Below are 20,880 nucleotides of genomic sequence, written 5' to 3'. Positions count from 1 at the left end.
TTTTTTTTTTTTGTAGAGACAGAGTCTCACTGTACCGCCCTCGGGTAGAGTGCTGTGGCGTCACATGGCTCACAGCAACCTCTAACTCTTGGGCTTACGCGATTCTCGTGCCTCAGCCTCCCGAGCAGCTGGGACTACAGGCGCCCGCCACAACGCCCGGCTATTTTTTGTTGCAGTTTGGCCGGGGCTGGGTTTGAACCCGCCACCCTCGGCATATGGGGCCGGCGCCCTACTCACTGAGCCACAGGCGCCGCCCATCTTAAGCATTTTTATGCATCTAATAATGGGGCTTGAGAACACATGGAGCAAAATTTGATTGGAGTGCAGGGAGAAATGGACTAATCCACAGTTATACAAGGAGTTCCACACTCCTCCTTCAATAACTGATAGAACAAGGAAAAAGAAACCAGTGAGCTATAGAAGACCTGAACAGCACTATCAGGCAGCCTGACCTAAGCACATCACAGAACGTCCCAACCCATGATGCGAATGACATCTTCTCAAGGGCACACAATACACTTACCAACACAGAGCGTATTCTGAAACATAAAGCAAACTTCAATACATTTTAAAAGATTCAAGATATATAAAGTGTATCTTCTGACTACAACATATTAAATTAAAAATTAATAACAGAAAGACATCTGGAAGATCCCCCATGAGAAACCAAACTTTATTATTATTCTTTTATTTCAGATTATTATGAAGGTTACAAATGTTTAGGTTATCTTCTTTTTGTTTCTAAGAAGTTCAAGTTGTAGTTGAGCCCTTCCCCCAGAGGGTATTCTGTACCCTCACATTGCTGCCCATTAGGTGAGAACCTGCCAATTGCCCACCCTCCGACCCTTTCCCTTTTCCAACTCTCCCCTCCCCCTCACTAGAATATGCTTGTGTTTTTCTGTCATGTGGGCATGTAGTTGTTTACATATTGGTTTCATATTAGTATTGAGTACATTGGAGGGAAACCAAACTTTAAATAACCCGTGAGTCAAAGAAGAAACCAAAAGATAGACTTGGTGCCTGTAGTTCGGTGGTTAGGATGCCAGCCACATACACTGAGGCAGGCGGATTCAAACCTGATCTGGGCCTGCTAACAATGACAACTGCAACAAAAAAATAGCTGAGTATTGTGGTGGGCGCCTGTCGTCCCAGCTACTTGAGGCTGAGGCAAGAGAATCACTTAAGCCCAAGAGTTGGAGGTTGCTGTGAGCTGTGATGCCATAGCACTCTACTGAGGGGGATGTAGTGAGACTCTGTCACAAAAGAAAGAAAGAAGGGAGGGAGGAACCAAAAGATAAATTAAAAAATATTTTTAATTGAATAAAAATGAAATATATCAGAATTTATGGGATGCCCCCAAAACAGACTTAACAGGAAATTTTAATATTAAATTGTTAGTTATTAAATAATCATTTAATTATTAATTATAGGATTAAGTTATATCAGCAAAGAACAGAGATCTCAAATCAACAACATCCAATTCAAGCATAATAAATAAGAAAAAAGTGGCAAATTAAAATGAGCAAGAGAGCCAGGTGCAGTGGCTCATGTCTGTAATCCTAGCGCTCTGGGAGGCCAAGGCGAGTAGATTGCCTGAGCTCATAAATTTGAGACCAGCCTGAACCAGACCAGCCTGAACTTCATCTCTGAAAAAACAAGCCAGGCACATGGCAGGTACCTGTAGTCTGAGCTACTTGGGAGGCTCAGGCAAGAGGATCGCTTAAGCCCAAGAGTTTGCAGTTGCTGCAAGCTGTGACGCCACAGCACTCTAGGTAGAACATAGTGAGACTCTGTCTCAAAAGAAAAGAAAAAAAAAAGAATATAATGAGGCCAGAGGCGGCGGCTCATGCCTGTAATCCTAGCATTCTAGGAGGCTGAGGTGGGAGGATGACTTGAGCTCAGGAGTTTGAGACCAGCCTGAGCAAGACAAGACCCTGTCTCTATTAAAAAAAAAGAAAAAAGAAAGAAAGAAAAGAAAAAGGAAGACACAAATAGAGAGCCAACAGCATTACAGAATCTATAAATGTTAAAATGATAATATGTAAATACTATTAGAAATTTTATGTCTCTACTTTTTGACAACTTTTACTTAGTGGAAAACTTCTTCAAAGACACGTAGTACCAAAGCTCATTCAAGAAAAGTTTGATAACCTAAATAATGCTATAGTAAAGAAATTGAATTTGTGTTTTAAAATATTTTCACAATGAAAACTACTGGAACAGATGGCTTTACTAGGAAATCCACCCAGCATTTAAAGAAGAAATTAAACCAATTATACAAACTCTTTCAGAAAATTGAAGAAAAGGGCCAAGCAAGGTGGCTCACGCCCGTAATCTCAGCCATATGGGAGGCCAAGGCAGGTGGATTGCCTGAGCTCACAGGTTCGAGACCAGCCTGAGCCAGAGCAAGACCCTGTTTCTAAAACTAGCTGGACCTTGTGATGGTCACCTGTAGTCCCAGCTACTCAGGAGGCTGAGGCAAGAGGATTGCGTGAGCCCAAGAGTTTGAGTTTGCTGTGAGCTATGATGGCACAGCATTCTACAGAGGGCAACAATGTGAGACTCTGTCTCAAAAAAAAGAAAGAAAATTGAAGAAAAGATAACACTTACGAGGCCAGCATTACTCTGATACCAAAACCAGACAAATATATTAAAACTATGTAGACAAATACTGTCACGAATATAAATGCAAAAATTCTTAGTAATATTTTTTAAAAATTGAATTAAATGATATATTAAAAAGCATTACTTAATATCCAACTGGTGTTTATTCCAGGGGATCAGAGTTGGTTACATTTGACAATCTATCAATCCAGTTTACTATATTTACAGTCCAAAAAAGAAATATTGCTAAAAAAAAGAACAAAAACTAATGTTTAAGATCATCTCAATAGATACAGAAGAAGTGTTTGACAGAATTCATCCATCATTGATAAAACCTCTTAGCAAACTACAAATAGAAGTGATCTGCCTGGAGCAAGTAATAGAAAAAAATATATAAAATCAATTTAAAAAGTGATCTTCTTCAAACTAATTAAGGGTATCTATGAAAAACCAATGGTGGCTTACACCTGTAACCCTAGCATTTTGGGAGGCTGGAGCAGGAGGATCAATTGAGGCCAGAAGTTTTAGACCAGTCTGGGCAACATAGTAAGATCCCCAAATCTACAGAATTTTTTTAATGAGCTGAGCACTGTCATCCTAGTTACTCAGGGGGCCAAGGGAGGAAGAGCACTTAAACCCAGTAGGTGGAGGCTGCAGTGAGCTATGTACACACCCCTGGAATCCAGCTTGTGCCAGAGTGAGACTCAGCCTAAAAAAAAGGGAAAAAAGAAAAGCCTACAGCTAACATCATAGATAATGGTAAGAGAATAAATACTTTCTCCTAAGATCAGAAACAGTGTAAGGATCTTTACTCTCATTACTTCTGTTCAACATTGTACCAGAGATTCTAGTTAGTGTATTAATGCAAGAAAAAGAAATGAGGGGCGGTGCCTGTGGCTCAAGGAGTGGGGCACTGGTCCCATATGCTGGAGGTGGCGGGTTCAAACCCAGCCCCGGCCAAAAACCACAAAAAAAAAAAAAAAAAAAGAAATGAAAGGCACCCGCATTAGAAAGAAAGATGTAAAACTGTGTTTTTTTGCTGACAACATGACAGTCTATGTAAAAAATCCTATAGAACATTACAAAACCATGAATAAGTAAGTTCAGTAAGTTTGCAGGATGTAATATCAATGTGGAAAAAAATCAATCATCTTTCTATATCCCGGCAAATAACAATCAGAAATTGAAGTGAGGCGCCTGTGGCTCAGTGAATAGGGCACCGGCCCCATTGACTGAAGGTGGCAGGTTCGAACCTGGCCCCGACCAAACTGCAACCAAAAAAAAAAGAAATTGAAGTGAAAAATACCAAAATATCGTCTAAAAATATGAAACAGGAATGAAGATAGGCAAGATGCATATATTGAAAACTATGAAACATTGCTAAGAGAAATGAAATAATCCCTAAAATAAAAGAAGCAATATACCATGTTTATGTTTTAGAAAACTCAATACTGATAAATGTCAGTTTTGCCTCAATTGATCAAGCGATTCAATTAAATCCCTAGTAAAATGCCTGGAGATCTTTTTTGGCAGAAATTAACAAGCTGATTATAAAATTCACAGGGAAATACAGGAGACCTAGAACAACAAAAAAACAACTTATAAATGAAGAACAAAGTTAGAGGATATCTAACATTAATATTCTACATAATACTTGCTTTCAAACCTTATTATAAAGCAACAGTAACCCAGACAATGTGAAATTGGCCTTCAGATATACCAACAGATTAATGGAACAGAATAGTGATTCAGAAATATACCAGAAATATTTAGTCCATTTATTTTTAAAATTTTAAAATTAAGGGATACGAATATTTTAGGTTACGTGGATCATTTTTGAAATGCTTGAGTCCTGATTTATTCCTGGCTGTAGGCTATATTCCAGTGCTCATCACTGGTAAATTTATATTTGACAAAGGGGTAGAAGTAGTTTCAGTGGAGAAATCAGTCTTTCAACAAAGGGTACTCAAACAATTGGATATTCATATGCAAATACATTCATATGCAAAACTTTGACCCAAATGTCATGCCCTATGTAAAGTTAACTCAAAATGGATCATACACCTGAATGTAAAGCTAAAATGTGAATGTAAAACCAATGCAAAACCTAAAACTACATAACTTCTATGAGAAAATCTTTCTGACTTTAGATTGGATGAAGGTTTTTGAGATTCAAAGCCAAAAGCATGATTCATAACAGAAAAGTTAATAACTTCAACATCTTCAATATTAAAAATTTCTAGTCTTTATGGCAGCGCCTGTGGCTCAAGGAGTAAGGCGCCGGTCCCATATGCTGGAGGTGGCAGTTTCAAACCCAGCCCCAGCCAAAAAAAAAAAAAATTTCTAGTCTTTGAAAAACAAGCCCCAGATTGGTAGAAAATATTGATCATATTTACATATCTGATAAAAGACTTTTATCCAGAATACTACGGATAGTTTTAAAAGCTCTCAAAACCCCATAATAAAGAGTACAGATATTCCAGTTATACAGGAGAAATAAGTTCTGGAGTTCTGTTGTACCAGCATGATAACTATAGTTAACGTAATGTATTATATAAAATAAAATAAATGTCAGCATTTGATTATATTTTGTAATATATGATTTCTTTTCTGGGTCATTGTAGGCACTCATTGGTTAATTTTAAATTGAATAAATAAATGTCAGTGTGCTCATATTAAAAAATACACTGTATGTTTGAAAATTGCTGAGAGAGTAGATTTTAAATGCTTTCACCATGAAAAAAATAAGCACATAAACTGTTAAAATTTTTTGGTACATAATATTTTACATATTTGGGGGAGTACCTGTGATATTTTGAGGCATGCATAGAATGTGTGATGATTAATTTGGGGTATTTGGAGTATCTATCACCTTGAGTATTTATCATTTCTATGTGTTGGGAACATTTCAAGTCCTTTCTTCTAGCTTCTTTGAAATATTTAAGACATTGTTGTTTATAATAGTCAACAGGATATGGAAAAATGCTCAACACCACTAATCATCAGGGAAATGCCAATTAAAACCCCAATGAGGTATGTATATATATTACAACATTACATTGTACTCCAAGAGTATATGTAATTTTTGACAATTAAAAAATTCAATAAAATAAGCAACCCCATTAAAAAAGATGATTTGGGCAAATGATGTGAACAGTCTCACCACCAAAGAAGTTATAGAAGTCTCTGAAAGGATGCTCAACATTGTTAGTATAAAGACGCAAATTAAAAACCTCAATGAGACACAGCATACGTATTAGAAAGGCTAAAATTAAGAAGTCTCATCATACCAAATCTGGTGAGGATGTGACACAACTGGAATTCCCATATACTACTGGGGGAATATAAAATGATACAATATTTTTGGTAAACAGTTTGGGACTTTCTTAAGTTACATATCCATCTAGATGTACCCTATGACCTGGGCATTCACCTCCTTGGTATTTACCCAAGAGAAATGAAAGTATACTAGTCCATACCAAGACTTTCACACAAATGCTCACAGCAGTTTTGTTGGGCTTTTTTAAATGTATTTTATTTTATTTTTTACTTAAAACAAATTTTTTTTACTACCACCTTTTCTCATGGATCAAGAAGTCCATGGCAGCTTTATAAGATCAAAAGTGGGAACAGCTCAAATGTCTATAGATTGGTAAATGGATTAAAATATTGTGTTACATATATATAATAGAGTACTGCTATTAGGCCATATAATACAATATGGCCTAATCTCAAAAATACGCAAATGAAAGAAGCCGGACCCCTCCCCTGAAAAAAGAGTTTATACTGTATGGTTTCATTTGTATGAAACTCTAGAAAATTCAAACTAATCTATGGTGGCTGAGAGCAGGTCAGAGATGGCTTGAGCACAGGGACCTGGGATGGTAGGAGGGAGGGGTTACAAAAGGCTCCTGTAGAAACTTTGGGCATGATGGATAAATTTGCTATCTTGATTGTGGCAACAGTTCTAGAGGTGCATATGTATCAACTTACCAAATTGTATACTTTTAATGTATATAATTTATTATAAGTTAATTATACCTAATACAATCACTTAAAAGGTAATATTACAGAGTGGGGCAGGAAAAGTTCTTAAACTCTCTGAGGCTGCCTCAGATTATGAGATTACAAAGAGGGTCAAACACATATATTTACTTCCTGATTAAATGACAGTGCAAAGGACAGTCTCAAATGACAGTAAAAAAATTTTTTTAATGATATAAATATATCATTTATATAGAGACTTTAGATGTTCTCACCACACCAAAAGAATAATTAAGTATGTGAGCTGATGAATAGGTTGCTTAACTTGATTCACAATGTATACATTACCAAAATATCATGGTGTATACGGTAAATATATGCAACTTTTATTTGTTGATTGTCCCTCAACACAATTCTGAAACAAGAAAACCCTGGACAAACAATAAAAGATATTAAACATAAAGACAAAGAGAATAGAAAAAGAGAGCATAACAAAATTTTGAGAGCTTTAAAACACATGAAGAAAGCTGCATCTTAGCTGGAGGCCGAGAAAACTGGGAAGCAGGAACCCCCATAAAGGTTATAGATTGCAGGCACTAGCTCCCAGAAAATAGGCCATAGACAAGAGAAAGTTGTCTCCGGGGATTCCGACCAACCTGTGAGAAACAACCTAAAGATGAACCTGCAGAAAATATCAGGCAACAGGCCTCACCATGTGCACAGAGCTTATGATGGACTCTCACAGCGCTTTGTTCTTATACACCTTGTTTGTGAACAGACTGTCAAGATTGCCAGTCATTTGTGAAAAACATCTGAATAGCCTGGGTGCAGTGGCTCTGGCCTATAATCCTAGCACTCTAAAGGGCTGAGGCGGGTGGATTGCTTGAGCTCAGGAGTTCTAGACCAGCCTGAGCAAGAGCAGGACCCCATCTCTATTAAGAATAGAAAAACTGAGGCAAGAGGATCACTTGATCCCCAAAAGTTTGAGGTTGCTGTGAATGATGATGCCATGGCTCTACCAGGGCATCAGAGTGAGATTGTCTCAAAAAAAAAAAAAAAAAATCCAAGTAATAGGAGAGCGGAAAAGGAAGGGAAAAGAAGATACCAAAGAAATAATTCAAGAAAACACCAGGTGGATATGACTTTCCAGATTGGAAAGGCCCACTAAGTACTTGGCACAGTGGATGAAAATAGACTCTTAACAAGGTACATAATTCTGAAAATTTTAGGGGACTGGTTTCAAAGACAAGATTCTATTAGCATCAGTAATGAAAAAAGAATGGCTTGTGTACAGATAATCATTTCCTCGGATATACTAGCTTTATTTCAAAAGCTTAATAACCACATGTGGCTCATGACTACTATATCAGGCAGCATAGGTATAGAACATTTCCATCACAGAAGATAATTTTATTGGCTGGCCCTGTTCTAAATACCTCTGCTCTTGATTTAAATTACACTCACCTGGTATGACATTGAATTTCCTACATACTTTTGGTTTGGCCAATTTTCCCTGATTGCATTTTGTCTTGTGTTGTTGTAAGATAAATACATATTTTTTTTTAAGGTGTGCATGTATCGACATCATGGTTTTTATTTTGTTTTACAGTTCTTTTTTCAGCAATGACATTTGGGGCTATCACAAATCAAGATCCGCCTGTGCTCAAGTGTGTTTTAATCTATCATAAGAACAATGATTCATCAGTGCGGAAGTCATCATCGTATCCTACGGTAAAGTAATAATAAAACTATACCTTTAGCTATTTTTCTCTAGAGACCATACTTTGTAAGCTATTGAAACCCACCATGGTTAAATGAGCTTCCCTTTTTTTATGTAGTCGACTGTATCATGTACTTACATCTGGTGCAGATGCAACATCTATACTCCTAGCTAGGTGGTACTCCATTATCTCCAGAACCATGTTCTTTGGGTGTAGTGGATTCCATAAGGGACTGATTGGTACCCAACATGAAGAAGTAATGATTACAATCTTCCTTTGGAATCCACGGGGGATTATTTCCAAGACTCCTATGGATGCCACTATCTGTGGGTGCTCAAGTCCTTGATTTTTTTAAAAAAAGGCATAGTATCTAAGTATACACATCTTCCCATATACATTAAATCATCTCTGAATTATAAAACCTAATGCAATGTAAATGCTATATAAATAATTGTTATACTGTATTTTTAAGGGAATGACAAGGAAAAAAATCTGTACATGTTCAGGAGAGATGCAACCAACATTTTTTTTTTTCTGAATACCTGTAGATGGTTGAATTCATAGATGCAGAACCTTCATGTTCTGCATGAAGATGTTTTCAGAGGGCTGTGTTTCCTTTACTCCTTAAAGAGAATCCATGCTTCTCTCCCAAGCCTGAATCCTTAATTTCCAACTTCCCTCTGTATATAAGTAGATATTCCAGTAGCATACTAAAATCCACCGATAACAATTTATTCCATTTCTATTTCCCTGTACTTGCTCTGATTCTTATATTAATTGATTTCTGTCTGTACCCCTGACTGGTTTCCAGGCTTGAAAGTGCAGCATCATTTTGGACTACTTCCCCTCCCTGGCCTTCACCTTGCTCAGTTACAGTCTTATCAGTTCCCTTTAACAGTTCTCTTACAATCACCTCATATTCTCTAGCCTCACTGCTACTTCCTTGAGTCAAGCCTTCATAACTCCTTCATGAGCACAGTAATATCTGAAGGGGCCTCTTGGCTGAGGTGTATCCCTGTTGTGGCTGCTGGCCTAGCATTCCCTGCAGTGTGGCTCTGACCCTTCGCCGCCTGGCTCAGAGCCTTTGACTTCCCATTACACAGACTGATGTCCAAGTTGCTCCATAATCTGGCTCTGGGTCCTTCAAGTTCCAACCTTATTTTTCATCACTCCTCTCTTTTATACGGTTCATCTAACATAGCTATTTCCACCCCTCTACTTTTTGTTTTTTATAATTAGTGAATTTACTTGAAGGAAGCTTAAATCATGGGAAAGTGAAAATATTAGAACTCTACATACACCAAAAAAATAAGTTAGTCAACTCCTTGGACATTTCCACTTAAAGAGTCATGCAAATAGCCACCCTATTTTTAAATAGGCATTTAATACATAAACACATAACATGATGACATGTTCTCCCCAAATAAGAGATAATGGAGATAGTCTCAAGTTTTTTTTTTGTTTGTTTGTTTGTTTTTGGCCAGGGCTGGGTTTGAACCCACCACCTCCGGCATTTGGGACCTGCGCCCTACCCCTTGAGCCACAGGCGCCGCCCTAGTCTCAAGTTTTAAAAACAGTGTGAAACAGGTTTCAATAAAACATTCTATGCAAATGTGAAACCTCCAATTTAATACATGATTTTTTGTGGGTCGTGGTGGCTCATATCTGTAATCCCAGCACTAAGGGAGGCTGAGACAAAAGGATCGGTTGAGGCCAAGAGTTCAAGACCAGCCTGGGCAACATAGTCAGACTCAGTCTCTGCAAAAAAGTAAAATAAAAACAGCAACCCAAGGAGGTACATGCATGTAGTCCTAGTTACTTGGGAGGCTGAGACAGGAGAAGCACTTGAAGCCTAGGAGTTTGAGGCTGCAGTAAGCTGTGATCCAGCCACTGCGCCCCACCTTAGAAGAAAGAGTGAGTTCCTGTCTCTAAAAAATTTAAGTAAATAAATAAAGCACAATCTTAAAAAATTGATGATGATTGTTCTTGGTTCCTAGGAATAAATCCTGTATTATTTTTTAATATACTATCAATTAGCCCTTTTGGCTCCCTGAGCACAGTCATGGCGGTCGGCAGGAACAAGCGCCTTACAAAGGCGGCAAAAAGGTAGCCAAGAAGAAAGTGCTATGATTGAAGCTCATGTTGATGTTAAGACTGCCGATGGTTATTTGCTTCGTCTGTTCTGTGCTGGTTTTACTAAAAAACGCAACAATCAGATACGGAAGACCTCTTACGCCCAGCACCAACGGGTTCACCAAATCCGGAAGAAAATGATGGAAATCATGACCAGAGAGGTGCAGACCAATGACTTGAAAGAAGTTGTCAAGAAATTGATCCCAGATAGCATTGGAAAAGACATAGAAAAGGCATGCCAATTTATTTATCCTCTCCATGATGTCTTCGTTTGAAAAGTAAAAATGCTGAAGAAACCCAAGTTTGAATTGGGAAAACTCATGGAGCTTCGTGGTGAAGGTTGTAGTTCTGGAAAAGCTACTGGGGACGAGACAGGTGCTAACGTTGAACGAGCTGATGGATATGAACCACCAGTCCAAGAATCTGTCTAAAATTCAGGCTTTTAATAATGACAAATAAAGAATCCTATTTGTGAAAAAAAAAAAAAATATATATATATATACTGTCAATTATTTTCCAGACCCACTGGTTCTTAAACCGCCTTAAACAAATAACCATATAAACCCTAACTGCTGCAAAGATGAACAGTCTTCATAGTGCACTTTGAGTTCTTTGGAGTTGAAGCCACTCTTTTTTGGATATTTTCCACTTCAAAGTAAAGTAGATTGTACAGGTTTCAGCAGCTTAAAAAAGTTTAGATTTCTTCCATAGTTTGCTGTCCTCACATGAGACATCTTTCTGGGGATCTTTAGCCTGGGGATGTTTTGAATAACCAAGCATTCTTCAAAACACAAAAACTTGTCAAACCCACTGCCATACGTAAGCATCTCCGTCCTCAGCTATTTTACCAGTACATCCTGGAACCAGAGTAAGATGGTTTTACTGTTCCCATAGTCGACTTCATTGTTGTTTAAAATCTGAACATTTTTATCACTTAGATATGTATAATCTCTGTTTGGGGTGATGGTTTGGGACCATCTCTTTTTATGACTGCTTGCATGTACCTTAGACCAACTGGGTGCATAGTCTTAGACCAACGTTACATAGTCTTCAAATCTGCTTTTAAGTAATGACTTTCCTGGAGACAGAGTCTACACAGCAGCCAAGCGAGACAGGCTGTTTTTCTTCTTCCTGCAAACTCTTAGAGAGACAGGCATGCAATCCACTTTACCTCTAAGGTTATCTCTCTTCACTGAATAGGCTACAAGTTCACGTATACTTCTTTTCCTCCAGAAAGTCAAGGCTGCATTTAGTCTCAAACTCCTCCTGAACAGAACTGAGCCATCACTTCATGGTCCTGAGAAACCCCAACAAAACAAAACAGAATCACAAAATCCCCTTCCAAAAATCATGCTTAAGTCAAAGTGAGGTGCTTGACAGTCAGGTTCAATAAATTGGAATACAAATATTTCATGAGGAAGTATATTTGCAACAGCATTTTCACAACTGTGGACAGTATCTTCAGAGTCTAAAGGCTATTGGAAGACCATTTGTTTTGCTTAGCATGGGGAAGAGTTAACCCTAGCTCCTAAATTAAGTTTAAAAAAACCAACATGTATGTATTCAATATTTATATTTTGATTTTATGATCTTTCCCCATTTTACCCTCTACTGTTTTAATGATGGGCTTTCTGTTTGTGAAGAACCAAAGTCACTTGAGTTTACCAAAGGCGTTTGATTACCATGACCTCTAATTTTGGGCAGGTGGCCTGCACCAGCTGGCTCATTTTCTTTATCCCATTTCTGGGAAACACATTTTTGGATTTTTTTTCAGATTTTGGCTGGGGCTGGGTTTGAACCTGCCACCTTCAGCATATGGGATGGATGCCCTATCCCTTTGAGCCATAGGCGCTGCCCTTTTTTTTTTTGAGTCAGAGTCTCACTCAGTTGCCCTGGGATAGAGTGCTGTGGTGTCATAGCTCACAGCAACCTCAAACTCTTGGGCTCAAGTGAACTTCTTGCCTCAGCCTCCCAAGTAGCTGTGACTACAGGTCCCCACCACAGTGCCTGGCTATTTTCAGAGATGGGGGTCTCTCTTGCTTAGTCTGGTCTTCATCTAATGAGCTCGGTTTTTTGCTGAAGATGTTTTTTGCTGAAGCTCGTTTTTTTTGTTTTGTTTTGTTCAGTTGGAGGGCTTCTGTAGTAATGATTTGGAAAAGAATAGTAGACTTTCTACTATTAAAAATAGATCACCTTATGTAGTTCTGCTGGACTTTTCATAGCTTACCCAGCTGTTTTACTTATGTAAGCAGGGAAATGTGTTAGAGATTTTTAGGCAACTTCATATCCTTATTTAGTGATTATTTTTCTAAGAAGATCTATGGAGTGAACATAACTGTAATTATAGAAGTTCAGTTTTTTTTTTTTTTAACATTGTGGATTTTAAATGCCACAATGTCTTAAATTCCAGTGCCTCGTGGTACCATGGGCCTCAGCCTGGCTCAGCACTGACGAACTTGGCCTGGCTGTCAAGAGCATCCCTCCACTCCTGGTACACATAACTGTGCTATTCAAGCAAGTACTTCCGGTGCCCTGTCACCAACCACCTTTGTGCTGTACTTTTATCATGCTTCTCTTTGCTCTTCTGTCTCCTCTGAGACAGATTTGTCTATTTGAATTAATTTTTAAACACTTTTCATTTTGAAAGAATTTGAAATTTATAGAAAACTTGCAAAGCTAACATGAGGGAGCAGGGAATAGGGAGATGTTGGCTAAAGGTTACAGAGTGTCAGTTAGAAGGAATAAGTTCCAGAGATCTATTTACAGCATGATGACTATAGTTAATAATAATGTACTATAAACAGCCCTTAAAATTTGCTAAGGGATGGATTTGAAATGTTCTTATCCTATAAAATGGAAGGTGATGGAAATGTTAAGTACTTGATTTAATCATTCTACTTTGTGTGTGTGTGTGCGTGTGTACACCATAAATACATGCAATTCTTCATTTACCAGTTAAAAAATATAGAGCAGAGAGGTCCTATATACTCATCACCTTCCCCCCTCATGTTAACATCTAACATAACCATTGTACAATGATCAAAACCAGGAAATTAACTAACCTACATGCCTAATTCAAATTTCCCCAATTTTTCCACTGATGGCCTTTTTCATTCCGTGATCCCGTCCAAGACCTTGTATGCATTGGGTGTCAGGTCCCTTTAGCTTATTTCAGTGTGTGACAGCTCCTCAGCCTTTCTTTTTTTTTTTTTGTGGTTTTTGGCCGGGGCTAGGTTTGAACCCGCCACCTCAGGCATATGGGACCAGCGCCCTACTCCTTGAGCCACAGGCGCTGCCACCTCAGCTTTCTTAATCTTTCATGCCTTTGACTTTTTGAAAAGTAGTCAGAAGCTGTTTTATAGAGTATCACTCAATTTGGGTTTGTCTGATGTTTTTTTCACAGGGAGATTGAAATTATTCATTTTTGGAAAGAATTTCCCAGAAGTAATGCTGAGTCCTTCTCAGCTCATCCTATTAGGAGTTATAGGATGTCACCTAGACCAATTAGAACACCCAAAAACCAATGGGGGATATAACCCAATCATATGTGCCCTTATATTAATCTGAAATAAAAAAAAAAGGAAAACCAACGGGGTGGGGGGGTCAGGAACATGTGAAAACAAGCCGTCCTGCCCCCACAGTGGTGTGCACCTTTAAGTCATTGTGTGCCAACTTTCTCCACTGTAAACTTGCTATTGTTTCCCTTGTCATAAACATCTTAGGGGAGATGCAAATATCCTACTTCTCCAGTTTCCACCACTGATTTCAGCATCTTTTGGTGGGTCTTGCCTGCAGTTACTACCGTGGTGTTTGCCTAGGGCTGGTTCACTTTTTCCTTCATTCCTTCTGTTTATTAATTGGAATTCTTCTGGGGGACACCTTCCTCTTCTCTATTTTTTAATTTATTCAGTTATTTATTCACAATATATCAGTATGGGCTCATGGATATTTATTTTATGCTACGGATTTTAGTGATTATTGTTTATTGCTCTTTGATTTTGTTGCTCAAATTGTTGCAGCTGTGGCCGTTGGGAGCCACTTCAGTTTGGCTTCTCTCTGCTTTCAACATGTCTCCATCTTTTCTCAAGCCCTTCCTTACCTGCTGGCAGTGCAAGATCATTCAGTCTCATCTTGCATTTTTCTTGCCTTTACCCTGGAATTAAGCACTTCTCCAAGGAGCCCTGGTTTCTTGGGGGATAGTATTTAGAAGTCAAGTTTTGAGGACTAGATGTGCTCATTTCTGTTGGGCTGCCATTGCATCTAGGCTCTCTTGGCAGACAGAGCTGGGAAATATAGTATATGGATAAACTAGTTTTAGAATTGCTAATTCATACCCCAGTGAGAAAAAGATTTACCAACTAAAACATAGTATTTGTATATGGTCCTTTTGGTTTTAGCTTTGTATCCAGAGTAATATTTTCCAAAGTTACCTAGGTTAGTTCTTTTCTTTCTCATCCTTTTCACTATGGTTTTGTTGTTTATTTATAATATAATTAAATTAATTTGGTTTGTATCCCATTTGTTACCTCCCCCCCATCCCATTCCCTCTCATATCCTGCTTGGTTTAAATACTTGTTTTTGACTTTGTGAAACATGACTTTGCTGTTGTCAGAGCTCTGTGAAATGGCACACGCAGAGAAGTGCCACTCCCTTCTTGTTTCTGCCGCCAAGTTTCTGTCCCCTTCTCACACACCTCCTACAGTTAACCAATCTCTCTAGATGTTTTGATTTTGGTCCTATATTTATGGTGCACAAATGAGCAGATGGTGTGTACCTCTTTATATTCCCTTCTTCCTAAGTGGTGTAACATACTTCAATGTAGATATATGTATTTTTTTATTTCTAGATGTTTTTGACTATCAGAACGTAATTATAACCGATGTGGATATATTTTCTGCACTTACTTTTCTTCACTTAACAGTGCATCCAGGAAATCACACCAGATTAGTTCACAGAGGTGTCCTCTATCTTTTCCATAGCTGCGTAGTACTTCATGGAGTTTATTCAACCACTCTTCCATGTATGAACATTTAGGTTGTTTCCAATATTTTGCAATGAAAATCATGCTACAATTAATTGTTGGAGGTATATTCTAGAATTTTTGGCTCAAATGGCGAGTGCATGTGTAGTTTTATTAGATGTTGCCAAATTCCTCTCCAGAAGGGTTGTGTCAATGTGCGTTCCTCCAGCACTGTAGGAGAGAAACTGTTTCCTCACAGCCTCACCAACAGAATTTGTTGTCATGGTTTTTAATTTTTTGACAGTCAGAATAAGAAGTGATGTCTTGGTGTTTTAATTTATGATTATCTAATTATAAACGAGTTTAAACGTTTTCTCATATGTTTGAGGGCCATTCTTTATATGTTTTTGCTGAATTGTCTACTCAGGTATTTTTCTCATTTTTCTATGTTTGGTCCTGTGTCCTTTAATTTTTAAAAGTTCTCTCTAGGGTTGGTGCCGGTAGCACAGTGGTTATGGCACCAGCCACATACACCAAGGGTGGTGGGTTCAAACCTGGCCCCGGGCAAGCTAAACAACAATGACAACTGCAACCACAACAAAAATAGCTGGGCATTGTGGTGGGTACCTGTGGTCTCAGCTACTTGGGAGGCTGAGGCAAGAGAACCACTTAAGCCCAAGAATTTGAGGTTGCTTTGAGCTGTGATGCCACAGCACTCTACGGAGGGTGACATAGTGAGACTCCAGGCACTTGCCACAATGCCCACCTATTTTGTTTTGTTTAGCAGGCCCAGGCCAGGATCCAACCCACCAGCCCCGGGGCATGTGGCCAGTGCCCTAACTGCTGAGTTATGGGCACCACCACCCCCCACCCCCCACCCCCACCTGCCCCCAGCTAGCTTACTTTTAACATAACAATTGAATTACTTGTCTGGGAAGTTTCTGCTTTTACTGGAAGCCTGTTCTGTAAGGGATACAGCTTATAAACACCTCTGCTGGGTCTGTAGGCACTCTGAAGAACAATGGCCATAGCAGAAGCTGTGTGTGAAGCCTGGGAAGGAACATTAACCAGGCTAACCCCTGCCCATTCAATAGTCAACAACCTTCCAAAAGGAAATACCCATTGCATGGATTTGTGTAATGGCCAGGGCAGAGATCAAGAGAACAGCTCAAGCCCCTGTTCCCACCTTTTAAAATCCATTCTGTGTGTCCTGTCCCTTTACCTCTCACAGCTTTTACTTTTATTTTTTCCCAGTTGATCACTGCTGTTTCCACAGGTCCTGAGAGACCCCACTCCTGGGACAGGACCCCGGCACCCATCTTTTAAAGTCAGTTGTTGGACTTGGGTCAAGGTCCTCAACATACCCACTTAGAAGTCTCCTCTGTCTCCTCTCCTTCTTTTGAAGTTTCAGAGCAGTTGAAATATGCCTTTCAAAATCGTTGGTATCTTTTTATGGAGCACATCATCTTTGTCCTGTTATTTCTCCCTGCTAGATTCAAAACTCTTTAAAGACAAGATCAGTGTCTTTTCTTTCTAGTCTCATAGGACGCAGCAGATGCTCTTGCACTTGCCAGATATTGACTAAGAAAACTTATCAGACACTAACTGAATAAGTGAACAAATAATACCAGAAATATGGCTTATGATCGGTAGCAGAAGAGCTACTTTGCTCTTCACCTGCAAAAGTGTGCGTGTGCGCACACGTGTGTGAGTGCAAGTGCTGCTCACCTGTTATGCTGCTCACCTGTTAGGGAGGTGGAAGGTGTATCTTGATTATTTAAAGCAAACAAAGAAGGTGGTGGCTGCGATGAGTCTGTAGGTACATCTGTCCAGGAAAAGGTGGTTTTTAAATTTCCTCTAACACAGATACCAATTTACCGTTGCTGTGTAAATTCTATCATAGGCCAATAGTCATACATATATTTATCTATATATTATGAATTTTATCATTATTGTCTACATCAGTGTTTTCAACCTTTTTTTTCTCATGGCACACTTGAACCTATAGTTAAACTTCCATAGCACACTTAAATTATGTTGATTTAAGAAAAAAGAACATACTGTGCTTTGAACTGCTTTCAAGAATAATTTAATTAATGATTTTTAACATTTTTCACAGCACACCTACGATCCTCTCACAGCACACCAGTGTGCCGTGGCACACCTGTCGAAAATCACTGGTCCGTACGGTAGTTTGCTAGGACCAATGTAACAAAGTATGTGTATTGTAGACCGAGTGATTTAAACAACAGAAATTTATTGTCTCACGATTCTGGACTCTAGAAGTCCAAAATGAAGATGCTGGTGGGTTTGGTTCCTTCTAAGGGCCAGGCCTCTCTCGTTGGCCTTCTCGCTCATGTGGCGTTCTCCCTGTCCATGTACCTGTCTCAATAATCTCCTCTTCTTATAAGGTTGCCAGTCATATTGGGTTAAAGTTCACCCTAATAACCTCATTTTAACCTATCTCTGTAAAAACCCTATCTCCAAGTAAGCCATATTCTGAGGTACTGAAGTGTAGGACCTCAACATATGAATCTAGAGGAGGAGGACAAAACTTAACCCGTAACAGTCCATATGACATTTTAGAAATGCAGCCTAAAGTTATTTATCTTTTCTTTGGAGAATTACATTTAATAGGATTTTTGGTTACTAATATGTTCTCAATGGGTTACAGCATGCACGGGTGTTGTGTGCAATGTGTCAGCGTGCATGTGCGTGGTAAACTTTCCGAAGAAGGGGCGGCATGAAAGTTACAGTTGTTATGAATTTCCTTGTTCTATCTATAATGTAGGCGTCAGAATCACCAGAAGACCTTGGGTGTGCTTTGAGATCCAAGAGCTCCGGGACAGCATACGAAGCTGCCACTGTGGAAGTGGACGTGTTTGCGTCCATCACACTGCAAGTACTGGTCAACACGCCCGGGAACATATCGTGTCTCTGGGTGTTTAAGCACAGCTCCCTGAATTGCCAGCCACACTTTGATTTACAAAACAGGTAAGAGAAGGGGGCTGTGCAACCACTAGGATTTTTAGAGGAATAGTTTCTTCCATAAAATGTGGTTCATTTGGAATTCCTCTTCAAGTTTCTGTCCATGTTTACTGTAGCTCTTTATCTCCAGCGAAATAATGCACTAAATATAGTTAGGGCATGAACACATGACACAATGTATCTGTCAAATTACAAAAGTGAACTCTAATATATTAAACTATGAACTTTAATCAACAATGTATCCATATGGGTTCATCTATTGTAACAACTATATCACACCTCTGAAAAATGTTAATAATAAGGGAAGCTGTGTGTGTGGAGAGAAGGACACACAATAGGATTTCCACTGAATTTTTCTGTAAATCTATAACTACTCTAAAAATAAACTATATTAATTTAATTATATATGAAAACTTATAAGAATGTAGAAAGCAGTGAATGGCTGGCAAAACGTAAAGCAAATCGTGAAAAGAATATTTGGGATTTTTAAAGTGTCTTTTTAAAATTGGATATTGTGATAAAGATAAAGGGTTAGAAAGTTTTGAGACAGAGTCTCACTACATCGCCCTCAGTAGAGTGCCGTAGCATCACAACTCACAACAACCTCAAACTCTTGGGCTTAAGCAATTCTCTTGCCTAAGCCTCCCAGTAGCTGGGACTACAGGCTCCCGTCACAAGGCCCGGCTATTTTTTAGTTGTAGTGTCATTGTTGTTTTAGCTGGCCCAGACCAGGTTTGAACTCGCCAGCCTCAGTCTATATAGCTGGCACCCAACCCACTGAGCTACTGGCGCCACCCAAAAGGTTAGAAAGTTTTCATCTTGTTCTAGTTGGAATAGCAAGAAGTTTCCTTCTGGAAATGCTTGGAGAAAGAACATTCGATTTCATCTATCTTGTTTTGCAATACAATAAGGAAGATTACAATGTTATTTGATGTCTACAAAATATTTTAGTAAGACATTGATGTTTCTGTAAGAAACACTGGTTTCATTATCCAGAAAAATATCTTAGCCAAGATATGTGGGTACCCAGCAGACTCTGACTCTATGCTGATTGCTGCCATCTGTCGTCCTTGTCTTCTTGCCGAAACCAGACAGAGCAAGGACACAGGCCATTTAAATGCCCACTTTAGGTGGGGTGTGGTGGTGCATGCCTGTAATCGCAGCTACTCAGGAGGCTGAGGTGGGGGGATCACTTGAGCCCAGGATTTGACACTGGCCTGGGCAACATAGTGAGATTCCCATCTCTGAGGAAAAAAATATCCACTTAATAGTTCTAAGGCCACCTTTCTTTTTAATTTTTGGTGATGTTCTTTAGCGCCTACCTGTAGAGACGGCATGTCTTTCCAGGAACAATGCAATAAATGGTACCCTAATGGCCCGAAAGTGGTACCCTGCCCCTTGACAGAGGTATTGGAGAACATCTTTGTGATTGACTTGTGGTGGTTATTTGTATTTGTTCTTTAAGGTCAAATAAACTCTTGAGTGATTTTCAGAATGGTGGGTATAATTCTGAAGTTCACTTCTAAATCTTGGGACACACTGATTTTCCTTTATTACTCACTTCTGGTCTTTGGTTGCTTATAACTTGAGATTGAACCCAAGCACTCTTCTGTGAAGAAATTTTGACTTAAAGAAATGTTCTGTTAATTGTATTCAAATTGTATGCCATAGCAGTTTTCACCAAATTGAGATAAAAATAGAAAAGTGAGGATTTCTTCACCCCATACCCGGTTTCTTAGCCAACATTATGGTTCTTATATGGATTAATTAACTTAGTACCAAAACATTTGGAGTGACTTTTTCACAGAGTTATTGAAATTTGTATCTGGACTCTGGCTCACAGGCAGAAAGGTTGAACACCTGAGCTTTCAAGAGTTCACAAATGATACCAGGAGAATGAATAGTTCAGAGAAAGAAAGCACATCACCAAAATAAATCTGCAGAATCAAGTCAAATACATACTTTACTATGCATCCTACTAATTTGCAGTCTTTATGAATGCAAGCACATGCATTCTTAAAGTTGCTTGATGTTCTAAAATAGGGCTTTTCAAATAGAACATGCTTTTGGATCGCCTGAGGATCTTGTTAAAATGCAAATTCTGATGTATCAGGTCTGAGTGGGGCCCAAGATTCTGTATCTTCGTCAACTCCCAGCTGATGCTAACACCGTTGGAGAAAGGCTGCACTTTGAGCAGTTAAAGGTCTAAAAGTCAGAAAGTGTGCATTGAAAGCCAACATCACTCTACAAACTGCTAAGAGTACTTTAAGCTTTAATTAAAGTGGGTAGCATCGGTTGGGGGTGGTGGCTCACACCCGTGGTACTATCACTCTGGGAGGCCAAAATTGGTGGATTGTTTGAGCTCAGAAGTTTGAGACCAGCCTGAGACTCTGTCTCTACTAAAAATAGAAAAATCAGCCTGGCATGGGGGTGTGCACCTGTAGTTCTAGTTACTCAGGAGACTGAGGTAGGAGGCTTGTTTGAGCCCAG

General features: G+C 39.0%; 1 protein-coding gene across 1 annotated transcript in view; it reads left to right on the top strand.

The window, feature by feature from the left end:
* Positions 1–20,880, top strand: part of FLT3 (fms related receptor tyrosine kinase 3) — a 78,360-nt gene that overhangs the window by 12,598 nt on the left and 44,882 nt on the right. Inside the window, exons 2-3 of the mRNA XM_053564048.1 lie at positions 8,198–8,319; positions 18,194–18,396. Coding sequence (XP_053420023.1) covers positions 8,198–8,319; positions 18,194–18,396 — 325 coding nt within the window. The remainder of the gene's footprint in view (positions 1–8,197; positions 8,320–18,193; positions 18,397–20,880) is intronic.

This window comes from Nycticebus coucang, chromosome 15 (genome assembly GCF_027406575.1).
Source record: "Nycticebus coucang isolate mNycCou1 chromosome 15, mNycCou1.pri, whole genome shotgun sequence".
Taxonomy (NCBI): Eukaryota; Metazoa; Chordata; class Mammalia; order Primates; family Lorisidae; genus Nycticebus; species Nycticebus coucang.
Note: the sequence above shows the minus strand (reverse complement) of the source record. Positions and strands in the feature narration are given on the sequence as shown.